General features: G+C 39.1%; 2 protein-coding genes across 4 annotated transcripts in view; both read right to left on the reverse strand.

Moving 5' to 3' along the window:
- The window catches only part of IQGAP2 (IQ motif containing GTPase activating protein 2), a 294,620-nt gene that overhangs the window by 44,434 nt on the left and 237,560 nt on the right, over window positions 1-12,626 (reverse strand). For all 3 annotated transcript variants that reach the window (XM_032404163.1, XM_032404164.1, XM_032404162.1), the window contains 4 exons: window positions 10,822-10,905; window positions 9,588-9,659; window positions 7,544-7,613; window positions 3,009-3,217 (listed from right to left, as the gene is read on the reverse strand). In XM_032404163.1, the coding sequence (XP_032260054.1) occupies window positions 3,009-3,217; window positions 7,544-7,613; window positions 9,588-9,659; window positions 10,822-10,905 (435 nt within the window). The remainder of the gene's footprint in view (window positions 1-3,008; window positions 3,218-7,543; window positions 7,614-9,587; window positions 9,660-10,821; window positions 10,906-12,626) is intronic.
- LOC116632310 (single-stranded DNA-binding protein, mitochondrial-like) lies at window positions 8,173-8,556 on the reverse strand. Its single transcript, XM_032404167.1, has one exon. It carries the CDS (start codon window positions 8,554-8,556, stop codon window positions 8,173-8,175), a length of 384 nt encoding a protein of 127 aa, XP_032260058.1.

Raw genomic sequence — 12,626 nt, forward strand, 5'->3', positions numbered from 1 at the left:
AGATTACTTTTACTTTCTAATCAGATTTTCTTTCAAGCTTGTTTGAATTTATACCTTTCTTCCTCCCTACTTCTCTAAGAAACTTCTACTTCAGTTGCTTTGTCTCCATCTCTAAGCCATTTTTTTTTTTTTTTTTTTTTTTTTGCCTAAAACCAATGTTAGCCATTTCATTCACCCACTGACTTTGTGTGATTTATAGGAGGAATGCCAATTTTATTTTATTTTTATTTATTTATTTATTTGTAAGGTCTCTGCCCAACATGGGGCTTGAATTCATGACCCCCAGATTGAGAGCTGCATGCTGTACCAACCGAGCGGCCAAGAGAGGAACATCAATTTTAGAAAAATTTTAGAGCTGGAGTTGTTCTTTGTAAACTAAGCTACTTCCTTTAAAAACCTTTCTTTCCTAACTAAACACATGCTCAGTATGTAAGTATGTATGTATGTATGCATTTAAATGATCTTATTTATTTACTTGACAGAGAGACAGGGAGAGAGAGCACAAGCAGGGGGAGCTACAGGCAGCGGGAGAGGGAGAAGCAGACTCCCTGCTGAGCAGAGAGCCCAGCTGGGGCTCGATCCCAGACCCCAGGATCAGGACCTGAGCCGAAAGCAGATGCTTAATGGACTGAGCCACCCAGGCGTCCCAACATGCTCAGTATTAAAAAAAAAAAAAGAATCTCAGAAGTTTAATTTTACCAGCCCCCCAAAGAAAAATCACTTAACTTTTTTTCTAGCTTTAAGTAAAATATATATATATATATTTCACAACAAATGAAATTGTACTGTTTTAAGTAACTGTCTTCTCTCTTGTATTGCAAACATTTCCCCCTGCCCTTAAAAATGTTCTTTGAAAAATTATTTTTAGTGGGTATGTAACGTACATGTTAAACTAATTCTGTTGTTCTCTGTTTATTGTTTTTGTGTTTGGGTTGTTTCTCACTTTTTCACTACTATAAAGCTTCAACTGTACTATTCTTATCATCAAACTAAAAATACTACTATCAGTAATAAGACCATATACTTAATAATCATTAACTTAATTCCCAATAAGTAATCAATATTTGGTATTTGAAAAGGTAAGTTGAAAAATTAGCTCCTATTCACAATGCTATCAATTGGGAATAGTTTTAAAAAATCTTAAACATTCATAAGGACCTGAAAATTTGCCATGATTTCATTTTCCACATGAATAACAAGCTACATGTTACGTCTACTATTCAGTGTTTTGCAATTAGCCTTTATTTTAAAAGGCAAGGCATTTCCTGTTTACAACTTTATGGAGTAGGGTAAAACAGCAGTTGAAGGCTATAAAAGGCATTTTCTGAAGGACCTTCTGGAATATATTATACTTTACAAATTCTCATGTTTGTCAAATGATACAAACACATTTTTTTTTAAAAGGAGAAAAGTACTCTTTTTCTGGATAAAATGATAAAAACAGACTTAATAAAGAACACTTAAATTGTACTTAATAGTTAGAAAAGACCATCATTTCCTATTTTATAAACTGCTCTATTTTCCTTATTTTCTATGCACTATTTCACTATTTCTCTCTGAGGGCCAGAGACAAGAGTGGGGCATTCACATCCACTTCTCTGCTGGCCTCCTGAGCCGCGCATTTCCCAGTTTTCCAGAACCACAGACTCAAGTCCGTGGCAGATGGCACTCTATGTTTGACCCATGGTAGCTTTCTCGGAGTTTCCAGAAGGTTAGCATCCCATGCCCCTCCCAACCTATCCGTTTTCTGAAAACTGATGTGGCACTGGAACAGGGACATGGAGAGACCTCTTACACTACCAATCTCTTTTCTTGGGTAAAAATGAAACTTTTCACATGGTTTGAGAGAGCTCTGAAATAAGCAGTTTTCACACAGATACAAAACTATAGCATTAGTTACTTAGAGGCTGTTTTGGGGGCAGTCCACTCTGTAGGGGCCATTTTGAAAATGTGTAAAGGTATTTGTTATTTTAAAGATGGAATTTTTTTATTTAAGGAGAGAGAGAGTGTGTATGTGTGAGTGGGGGGAGGGGCAGGGGGAGGGAGAGAGAGAATCTCAAGCAGACTGTGCATTGAGCGCCTAGCCCGATGAAGGGCTTGATCTCACGACCCTGAGATCATGACCTGAGCTGGAATCAAGAGTTGGACCTCCAACCGACTGAGCCACCAGGCACCCCAAAAAGGTGTTTTTTTGTTTTGTTTTGTTTTGTTTTTAACATCCTAACAAGTGGAAGCTACTACTGGTTTCTAGTGGGTAGGGGCAGGGATGCTTTGCTGTCCTGCAATTTGTAGGACAGTCCTGCGTAAATTCTCCACATTTCGCACGGCTGGATTTTTCAATGTCCTGTTGGTCATTCATGTAGGTCGAAATTCTGTGATTATTTGAGCCTAAAAACTAATTGCTTTAGATAGAAGCAAGATACATTTCTCCCCAATTTTAACATACCCGGACTTTTCTAGGACTGTAATTCTGTGGGGGGGGGGGGGGGAGAGTGACAGGCTTATTCTGAACTTTACAAAGAGTTGTTTTCCACTCTGAAAATGAAATCACTGACAGTTCCCCCACTCGCAAGCATCAGTCTCATCTGCAGCTATTAGTACTTTGTTCAGTGTGGGTACTCTGGGAAGAGGCTCAAGCCTCAGGCAACTTGATCACATCTTCCAAGGGCACTGAGCCCACGTACTTTCATGTTGAAAACCATGCTTTTATTATCAGTGACTTTTTTATATTCACGGAAAGGCCTTAGCCTCATTGTGAAGGTACATATGCAAGTAGGCTTTGTTTCATATACTATTCATTTCAGAAGGGTAAAGAAGTCTTACAAAATATGTTATAAGGGGCGGGGGCCTAAAATTTTGCAGGTCTGAGAACCATGAGAAAGATGGTCAGTGAATTTGGACAACATATCCTGGATTCCTGATGAGTTTAGCTGGACAAGGGTGTTGCGGGCAAATACAAGGGCCCCTTCTCTCTTCTGGGAGCCGGAGGCCCCACAGATAGCACTGACCTCCAGTGTGATCCTGTTCTTCACCAGGAGCCCGATCTTGATGTCCATCAAGTTCAGGTCTTTCTCGAGCTGTTGGTTGCCTCTGATCTTGGTCACCACTTCTTCTCTTAACCGTGCTACCTCCAGCTCTTCCTGGAAATCCAAGTTACTTTGGTCCAATAGGTGTACAAATTTTCGGATCACTGTTAACGGTGGGTTTTCCGAGCCAACTGTGGGGAAAGGAAGAGGCATGCTTTAATTAGGCATGTTTGGAACTATCATCAATAGGAGAGGAATCAGGTATTTCACTAAAGCATTACTATAAAAATACAGCAACGGAAGTACTTGGTCACTGGAGTGACTCATTCTGCCCATGTCAAATCTGGACAGGGAACCTGATCATGTAAATAACCGCACGCCAACGCCATCTGGTCTGTCTTCTCGTTATCTAATTCTCATTTATCAGCCTTCTCCCACACTGCTTCCAGGACTCTCCCACGGAGAAGACAGTTCTACCTATCTGTGCCTTATTGATGAGGCACTTGAGAATGCATGTTAACGGAGTTATCTCTGAGACCTTGTGGCTGAGCCAGATAAGCGATTTCTGTTCTTGCTAGAGGAAACAGAAAGTGGCTTCTCTCAGCCCAAAAGACCATGGGGGAGAGAGCAGGAATTAGGTGAAAGGTGAATTAGAAAAAGTCAATGAGGGGAGACCTGTAAGAGCAGACAGGAGCCAATGGAATGACAAGTGGAATGCACATTCTATGTGGCACAAATAAAAGGATTTTAGAAATTGAAATTTGATCCTTGTCCTTTCAGCACAGACCAAGTGAGGGCACTCAGAGCCTGGGAGACCAGCCTCAGCTGTTGAGAGGGGGTTCTAAATTCTAAAAGAGTTTCCCCTCAGTGCTTTGAACATTAATTATGCTTTAATTCCCTGGCACTCTGACTTCACAAAAAATACATTTGTTCAAGTGTTTTAGTGAACACTGGGTCAATGTAAGAATAAACGATCTGGACCTTCAGGGATGAATGTTACAACAACACGAAGATGACTTGAAAAAGCTCAGCCCCATTGTGGTGACTTCCATCCCCATCCTCTCCTTTACACTGAATCCCTAATCCATCTTCTTTTTACTTCCAGCTTGGTTCTGGGGTGTTTTGACATTCAAGAAATAAAAAGAGTTAAACCAACAACACAAAGAACTAACAGCCTGAACCCCACATGAACAACCAAATCTAGGGGCATCTATATTAGTATTTTGCCACTTCTGATGGGCTTTATTGGAGAAATTACTTTGGCTCTTGGAACCCTTCTTTTCCTGATCACTGAAGCACATGTGAATTTATTTTCTACCATTTCTAACAAAGACATTGCTAATGACATGGCCATTTCAGAAAAAGCCTGAGTGATGCTCCAGAGCTCATGTGTATGTAGCTAAGTTGGGAGAACACGAGCCAGCTCATTTGGTCACAAATTCTCTCTCTCTGCTCCTAAGGATTGCTTATCTCTGTATGTGCCAATAAACACGTTAGAAACAAATTAGTATTTTAGCTTTACTAATTATTATGGCCCAAATTTAATATTTCCTCTGTCAACAGTAGGCTTGTGACATCTTCAGGCTGGGAATCACTTTGGGGTATTTTAGTTTCAGAGAATCACCTAACGTGATAGTTAGCACTGACAAGTGGCCAAATCACAGTTGCAGCAACTTCCAAGTCTGAAGTTACTCAAAGCCTTTCCAGAAGGAATGGGTGAAAATGGATGATGACAGACTAATAAAAGTGACTTTTTTTTTCAGATTAAAAATGCCTTAGTCTTGGGGTGCCTGGGTGGCTCAGTTGGTTAAGCATCTGCCTTCTGCTCAGGTCATGATCTCAGGGTCCTGGGATCAAGCCCCATGTCAGGCTCCCTGATCAGTCTGCTTCTCCCTCTACCCCCTGCTCATGCTCTCTCTCTATCTCTCTCCCTCTCAAATAAATAAATAAAATCTTTAAAAAAATGCCTTAGTCTGACAAAGATGGTGAATTGAGAAAGAAATGAAAATTTACATTTCAGTTACAACAAAACCACCCTATTTGCTAAAGCCCAGAGCAGCTTAGATCTAAGTTACTCACTAACATAGTTTCTATCTACCTTCTATGCTTTAACATAAAATCACCTGGACTTTTTAATTGGAATTTCTTTTGTCTTCTAATTAAAAAAAAAATGTAAAGGGGCGCCTGGGTGGCTCAGCTGGTTAAGTGTCCGATTCTTGATTTCGGCTCAGGTCATGATCTCAGGGTCATGAGATCGAGCCCTGCACCAGGCTTGGTGCTCAGCGCAGAGTCTGTTTGAGATTCTCTCTCTCCCTCTCCTTCTGCCCCTTCCTCCTCTCATGCTCTTTCTCTCTCCAATAAATAACAATTTAAAAAAATGTAAGCAAGTGAAAAGCATCCCCCCAACTGACCACAAAAACATGTTACCTAGAATGAAACAAAAAGCAGCCTGTGTTCATTTGGAAAATTTATTCTTAAATTGTCTTTCATGAGCAAAGGCAGTAGCAAACCTGTTTTAGTGTGTTAGGGCTCAGAAAACAAAATCCCTATTTAGCCTTCTTGTAAAACACTTAAAGGTATCCACCAACTGAAAGATGAATCTCATTAATTCAACAATGGAGAAGTGTGGCCCTGAAAAGACTAGCTGGCCTTTCCTTACTTAGCTTGCACAGGTTATTCTGGAATCCAGCAGAATGATGTGTAATCCAATACATTCTGCAGGCTGGAGGCAGAACCTGGCCTGAGGTTTTTCCTTAACAAGTACCAGGGAAAACCTTTCTTGAGCCATATATTTCATCTCAAAACTCAGATAGACTTTAGGCAATAAATGGCACTAGCTAAACTACTTCCTAGGCACTGTGCTGGTTACATTACTCAAGTTTGACTTCCTCCTAAAAATAAGAAGAAGCAAGACAGAGGTAGATACAGTATAATGGCCATTTTCATGACTAAGATGCACAAGTCATGATTTTTCTTTACCCTCTCAAAACTAAATCAGAATGACTAAGCAAAATATTTAAAAAGTTTGTGCAATACTAGTAAGTTTATCAGCAAGTTCTTAATCTATCACATGTTCTTGTGATAGTAAGAATGTTAAAAATTCAGCATATAAAAAAAAAAGATGTTCACTTTGTAAAGAACAGAAGAACATATGCAAAGTTGGGATTGTAAATAGTTGCAAAATGTCAATGTTATTTCTGGGTGATTTTTATTTTGCTGTTTCAAAACTTTCTAAAAATGGCATATATTAGTATTATAATAAAAAATATTTTAAAAACTATAGGGACCATGGAAAGTCTAGAATGAAATTACAGGAAGATGTTCATAGTCATCTTTAGGAGATGAGCTTTTTCCCTTCTTATTCATATTTTTTCCTTCTTATTCATGTTTCCAAAATTTCTTTTTTTTTTTTTTTTTAAAGATTTTATTTATTTATTTGAGAGAGAGAGAATGAGAGAGAGAGAGAGCATGAGAGTGGGGAGGGTCAGAGGGAGAAGCAGACTCCCTGCCGAGCAGGGAGCCCGATGCGGGACTCGATCCAGGGACTCCAGGATCATGACCTGAGCCGAAGGCAGTCGCTTAACCAACTGAGCCACCCAGGCGCCCTCCAAAATTTCTTATACAAACATGTTTTATTCTTAAAACGAGGGGAAAAAATTGTAGGCCAACAAAACAGATTAAACAGTTCAAATATAAGCTTATCTTCTGGCTAACTCTTTTGCATTAGATTTCTGACTCTAGCTCGAATTTAATATAAAAATATCAGCATTTATACCAATTCCATTCTTTCTGAAGAAATCATATCCACTCTACCTACCCCTTTCACTTATAACAGGAAGGCCCATTTCCTGCCATCAATGTTCCTCTGTGCACCAGTTCAGAACCTGGGGTCTGAGATGGTCAAAACTTACTGGAAACACTGGACAACTTCTGTTCCTGGAGCGGCCTCTAAAGTGACTAAGATGTTTTTGTTTTTGCCTTGTTTATAAGGAACCCATACTTTGTTTCAGAATATAGATGATCCCCAGCAAGCAATGGCTCGACTTACGATGTTTTGACTTCATGATGGTGCAAATGCCATACACATTCAATTAGAAAAGTACTTTGAATTTTGAATTTGCATCTTTTCCCAGGCTAGCATCATGCCATAGGATGCTCTCTTCTGATGCTGGGTGGCAGCAGTGAGCCAGAGCCCCGTCAGCCATGTGATCACCAGGGTAAACAACCCATACATACACTCACGACCATTCTGTTTTTCACCTGCAGTGTGGTATTCAATAAGTAACACGAGATAGTCAACTCTTCGCTATAAAATAGGCTTTGTGTTAGGTGATTTGCCCAACTGTAAGCTAATATAAGCGCTCTGAGCACACTTAAGGCAGGCCAGGCTAAGCTGTGATGTTCCATCTATTAGGTGTGTTAAATGCATTTTCGACTTAGGATATTGTCCAACTTATGATGGACTTATTAGGACGTAACCCCATTGTTAGTGGAGGAAGATCTGTCCTCCTACTTACCCAATGTTTTGTAGTCATCTCTAGCTTTGTTTGCTCTCAGTAGTGACTGAATTTTCACAATTTCATTTTTCTGCAAAAGAATGAGACCAGTCATGATCTTCCCAAGGCCCATCTATTCCACGATTGTAGAATTCAGAACTACTTAAGAACTGTCAGTATTTAGGAATGGACATTATTTAGGGGCACTTGGTTGGCTCAGGTGGTGGAGCATATGACTCTTGATCTCAGGGTTTTAAGTTCGAGCCCCGTTTGGGTGTAGAGATTACTTAAAATGTTTTTTTTTTTCATTTTATATAAAAGAATATTTTAATTCTTGTCCTTAGGAACTACAAAGACTACACATGATTTGGAAATGAGACTGTACCAAACAATGGCCAAGGAAGAACCATCCACTCTATGCCTTGTCTTTGGTCTGGTCACTCAGAATTTTAATTAATTAATTAATTTATGTTAGAGAGAGAGAAAATAGCAGACTCCCAGCTGAGCATGGAGCCTGATGCGTGGCTCGATCCCACCACACTGAGATCATGACCTGAGCTGAAATCAAGAGTCAGACGCTCAGCTAGCTGAGCCGCCCAGGCACCCCTGGTCACTCAGATTATGTTATCAACTGTTGACTGTGTTGCTTGTCACCTCATGTTATTTTCATCTGTGTATTCACCATAGTCTCCTTTCCTTTCCCCATAAATTCGGGACCCCATTCCACATACTGATATACCATGGTGATACACCATGCCTGGTTGGAATACTGATATTCTGTGCCATGTTGTCTTCTGCCTGACATCACCCATTTGGTGTGCTTCACTCTCCCCTGACCACCGCATCTCATTCGCTGCTAGAGAAGATACTGTGACTGGGTTTTCCCCTCCCACCTGTTTCATGATGGGGTCCCGACCCACTTGCTCAAGTAGCTGCACATGGTTCAGAGATCTTTCAAGAACCAAGTTGCTGGCTATTTCAGACTCATGTCTTACAAACTCATGCAATGCCTCTAATACAGGTCTCCAAAACATGGCTTCTACTGGTTTTTCCTACAAGCTAGTCTTTGGTCTTTCCCTAGCGAAGGACTCGCGGCTCCCTCCCTCCCTCACCGGACACTCTCAAAAATAAAATCTTTTTTTTTTAAAGAACAAAAACTATTTAGAACTGGCAATATTTAGATGGAGTGTATTCAATGTTTATTTTTTGCATTTTCTTTGCAGAGAAAGGGTCAGCTAAGTTAGCTAAAAGTATTGACAAGATTGTATGGGACTGTTTATAAAGAGATCTAAAAGGGAAAAGAATTTTAGCCCCAAATTTAGATGATTCAATCTATGTTCACTTATCTGTTCTTTAAAGATCCTGAAAAAAATTCTTCCTGTGGGCCTCTATTTAAGTTTATCAGTTAGCAGTTAGAAAAGCTTTACGAGCAGTGCTGGAAAATTCTCATCTGGAATCTTTTCTCTTTGGCATTACTGGTCCACATCCATTTCTTCTCACACATTTCCTATGCAGTCCTAAATAGTGAAGTCTCACTCTGAACATGAGTTCTGAATAAAAAAAAGTAAGCCTCCAAATATTATCACTTTGAATTCTTAAGACCTGTTGTTTCCTCCTACTGTTCATTCCCACCATTTAGCTCTGGACTTTTAAAAAAAATATGTTAGGTTACTGACGTGTAGATTGCAACTGTCCATCCAACTAAGTGACACTGATGTTTTAGAACTTGAGCCAAAGGCAGCTGGGGAGATATGAAAATATCACTTAACCCAATTAAAAGCTTTGGTGTGTGTCTTAGGACAAAAGGAAGCAAGTGCGTGAAAAAAATTTATGAAAGAAGACATTTCATTTTCTCTTCCTGAACTGACAAAATATTCTATTTAATACAAAGACTAGATAGGAACACCATGCAGCCAACATATACAATATACTAACAGTCTTCCACTGGGTTCTTTTCTAAAAACATTGCCACCATTTAATAGAAATCATTCAATGTTAACATTCAACAAAGCATTCATTCAGCTCATTCTCAACCAGGGTGAAAATCCACTTGCGTGTCTCTTACATGATCTCTGAAATACTGCAGTCGTGCAAGGTATATCCTCCGTGCTACTATCATCCGGAACCAGGACTGAATCTAAAAAAGAGTTAAATGGAGAAACCAAGGCAATTACTAAACAACCTTTAAGCTTTTCACACAGTCTTTCTAAAGATAACATTGGTCTTTTGATAAAAAAGTAAAAGTGAGCAGCCCACCAAGTAATTAACATCCTAAGCCTCATCTTCATCTCCTACTTCTTTCACTGCTTTTTTCCTAGGGTTTCAAAGCATTTTATACCTTTTGGTGGGGAAGGTAATGTAACTTTGTACCATTTTGCTTTCATCTCAATAAATAAAAACCAAGAGGGCAAGGCATTTTGCTGACAGTTGCAATAGGTCAGGGAATCAAAAACCAAGTCCAGGGTTTCTTCCAGCATCCCTTAAAGGCATCCAGGATCCTTTAGGTCTTTACAGGAAAACATGTCTAGAGTTCTCATGAGGGGCCAGTTGGGACCTACAGTTGTCCGAGACAACAGGCTTGTGATCCATGGCAAGCACAGCACATTACTAAGGAGCACAATGGATCTAGATGATGTTATTCAATGCCTTCACAGTTTAAAAAGTCTTTTGAATTAATTTCATTTGATTCCAATCTCTCTCCAGCCCTGCCATTCCAACTCTAATCTGGACTTCCACATTGTCTGCAAGTTCATTTCTGGGCAGTCCTCTGGTTTTTAGCACTGGGCAGTGGGTACCCCAGGGCCTTTTCTTTTTCTAAACTCAGAGCCATCAGCCTGGATCCAGAGCTGGGTTAGACCTGCTCACCTCCCACATACAGGCCCTAATTTAGTTCTACTTCTTCTTGTCACTGGTTTTACATTTGCCTAACAACTAAAGTTTTGTACCGTTAAGTTTTGTAAATATTATTAGCAAATACGGTAAGATGCATGTGAAATAACACTGTTTTCCCCCAGAGCTTAAATAATCATTTTGGATTTCCTAGAGAAAGAGCATTTACAGGTTATGAAATACTTGCACATTTGATTCTCAAAACCACGTAAAGGACCTGAGCCAGGTATGGTGTTTTAACAGACTTGAAGATGATCAGCTGAGTAATGGACATGGGACTCAAACCTGGGACTTAATTCTGACTTCAAGACTCTTATGTATTCTTTTTATAATCTGTATTCCAGGAGCAAAACTAAAATGAAGAGAAAGGTTTAAGTCAAGCACTGGATAAGGTAGGAAGGGATATTTACCTTCACAATGGAATCAGTATTATCAATCAACATTTGCCGCCTGTGCGAATATGCTTTCCGTTGTTTATGTCCCTTCCAACAAGCCTGTGGGAAAGATCAAGTAACAGAATTACTTATGTGTAACAGTTTCCCACGTAATTTTAGAAAGCACAAGAACAGAGTATATCTCAGGAGACACTGAGTTGGAACACTGCCAGGGGCCCTCCCTTCCAAATAGCATGTGGACACCCTCACTGGGAGGTGGACATTATATTGAACAGCATGTACAAGCTCACAGCTTATCCCAAACTTGGGAAAGTACATTTACCAGGTAGAAGCCCAGTTTCCCATTTGAAAGCTTAATTTTACCAAGGCTCTGGGTGACAAGAGTAATAATAAAATGGAATTGCTCTGAAACATACAAAGAGATGAACTGAGTATTGCTATCATGTGGTAACAACAGAAGATGCTTCAAAGTAATGACTAGTATCTTTACTCCAGCAAGTACCCCACCATGGATGGCCCAGACCAAGGAAGATAAATGTTTGACTAATTTGTAACTCTGGATCCCTGAAAAAAGGAGCGCTGTGATTGATCATTTATTATCTTATCTATTTCTACATAAAGTTTGGTGATGTTTCATCAACAAAGCTTTACTAGGTTATCACCATTAAAGAGAACTTTTATAGGCGACATTTACAAAAACTAGACACAAACTGGTATCTTTAGAATGATTAAACACAAAACTAATTTAAATTTATTCCAATTCATTTTTGAGAATCTTTTTATTGAAACTTAACTTTGTAACTCACTTCAATTCTCTGGTTTTGTTTTCATGTTAGAAATGAAATACAAGTTTCTTGTTAAAAAGGACTAATACAAAAAATCAAATTATTTTTATAAATTTCATGTCTACATATGTCAATCTACCTCATCCATTCTTTTTAAAAAAAGGCACGTGGAATTTTATTACCATTTAAAAAATATGTCTTGTAATGATTCAAAACAAAATAGTACAGTAAAAAAATGATCAACTAAGCACTTGTTCCAGACTTCTGCTCTCAATTAAAATCCTTAGAAATGACAAAGTATTTTAAAAAATACTTTCTTCTTTTTGAAATAATTAGAAACTCACAGGAAACTCCAAAAATAATGGAGTTCCCCTAATGGTAACATCTCACAAATAGGCTTTTAAAGCTATTCACTATAGTGTTAGAAAAGAAAGCATATGGATCAATAACTCTGAGGGATCCTGGAAGACAGAAGGTAGCTGGAATTGGACTTCAAGAGGAAACCACAGAACCAACATCTACAAAAATGTAAGACCATCTACAAACAACGTAGGATGGCTATAACCTTGAGGGAGCCTCGGGCAGCACTCAGAATAACTTTGGGTAAGTTGTTACCTTATCCACTTGTCAAGCAGTGAATAAAATAGCAAAGATGGGAGAGTGGGGTTCAGGCAAAGTACAAAGGAATACAGCCTTTTTGAGGGAATTTAGCAATATCAGATTTAACATTATTTAGTCTTTCACCAAGCATTTCTAATTTTCTTTTATCTAGCCTAAGAAAGGCACCACTACAGAAGAAATATATGTAAGGGTTTTTGCTGCAGCATGGCTTGTAATACTAAACATGTGCATAGAGCAGAATCTTTACAAATGGGGAAACAGATCAACTGCAATTGCACTCCTAGTGAGGGATGCTACATGGCAGTTACGAAGAATGAAAGAGGGTCACATATATTGACTACAGCAATGTTCTGTATCTTGAGGAACAACAGGATCTCCAAGATACAATGCAAAGAAAACAAGGAAATTGTAGTT

The sequence above is a fragment of the Phoca vitulina genome, unplaced genomic scaffold (assembly GCF_004348235.1).
Source record: "Phoca vitulina isolate PV1807 unplaced genomic scaffold, GSC_HSeal_1.0 scaffold6, whole genome shotgun sequence".
In the NCBI taxonomy this organism is placed as follows: domain Eukaryota; kingdom Metazoa; phylum Chordata; class Mammalia; order Carnivora; family Phocidae; genus Phoca; species Phoca vitulina.

Bases quoted from the DNA above. Each gene is read 5' to 3' on its own strand.
- LOC116632310 (XM_032404167.1), bottom strand. From the start codon at position 8,556: ATGTTTTGGAGACCTGTATTAGAGGCATTGCATGAGTTTGTAAGACAT.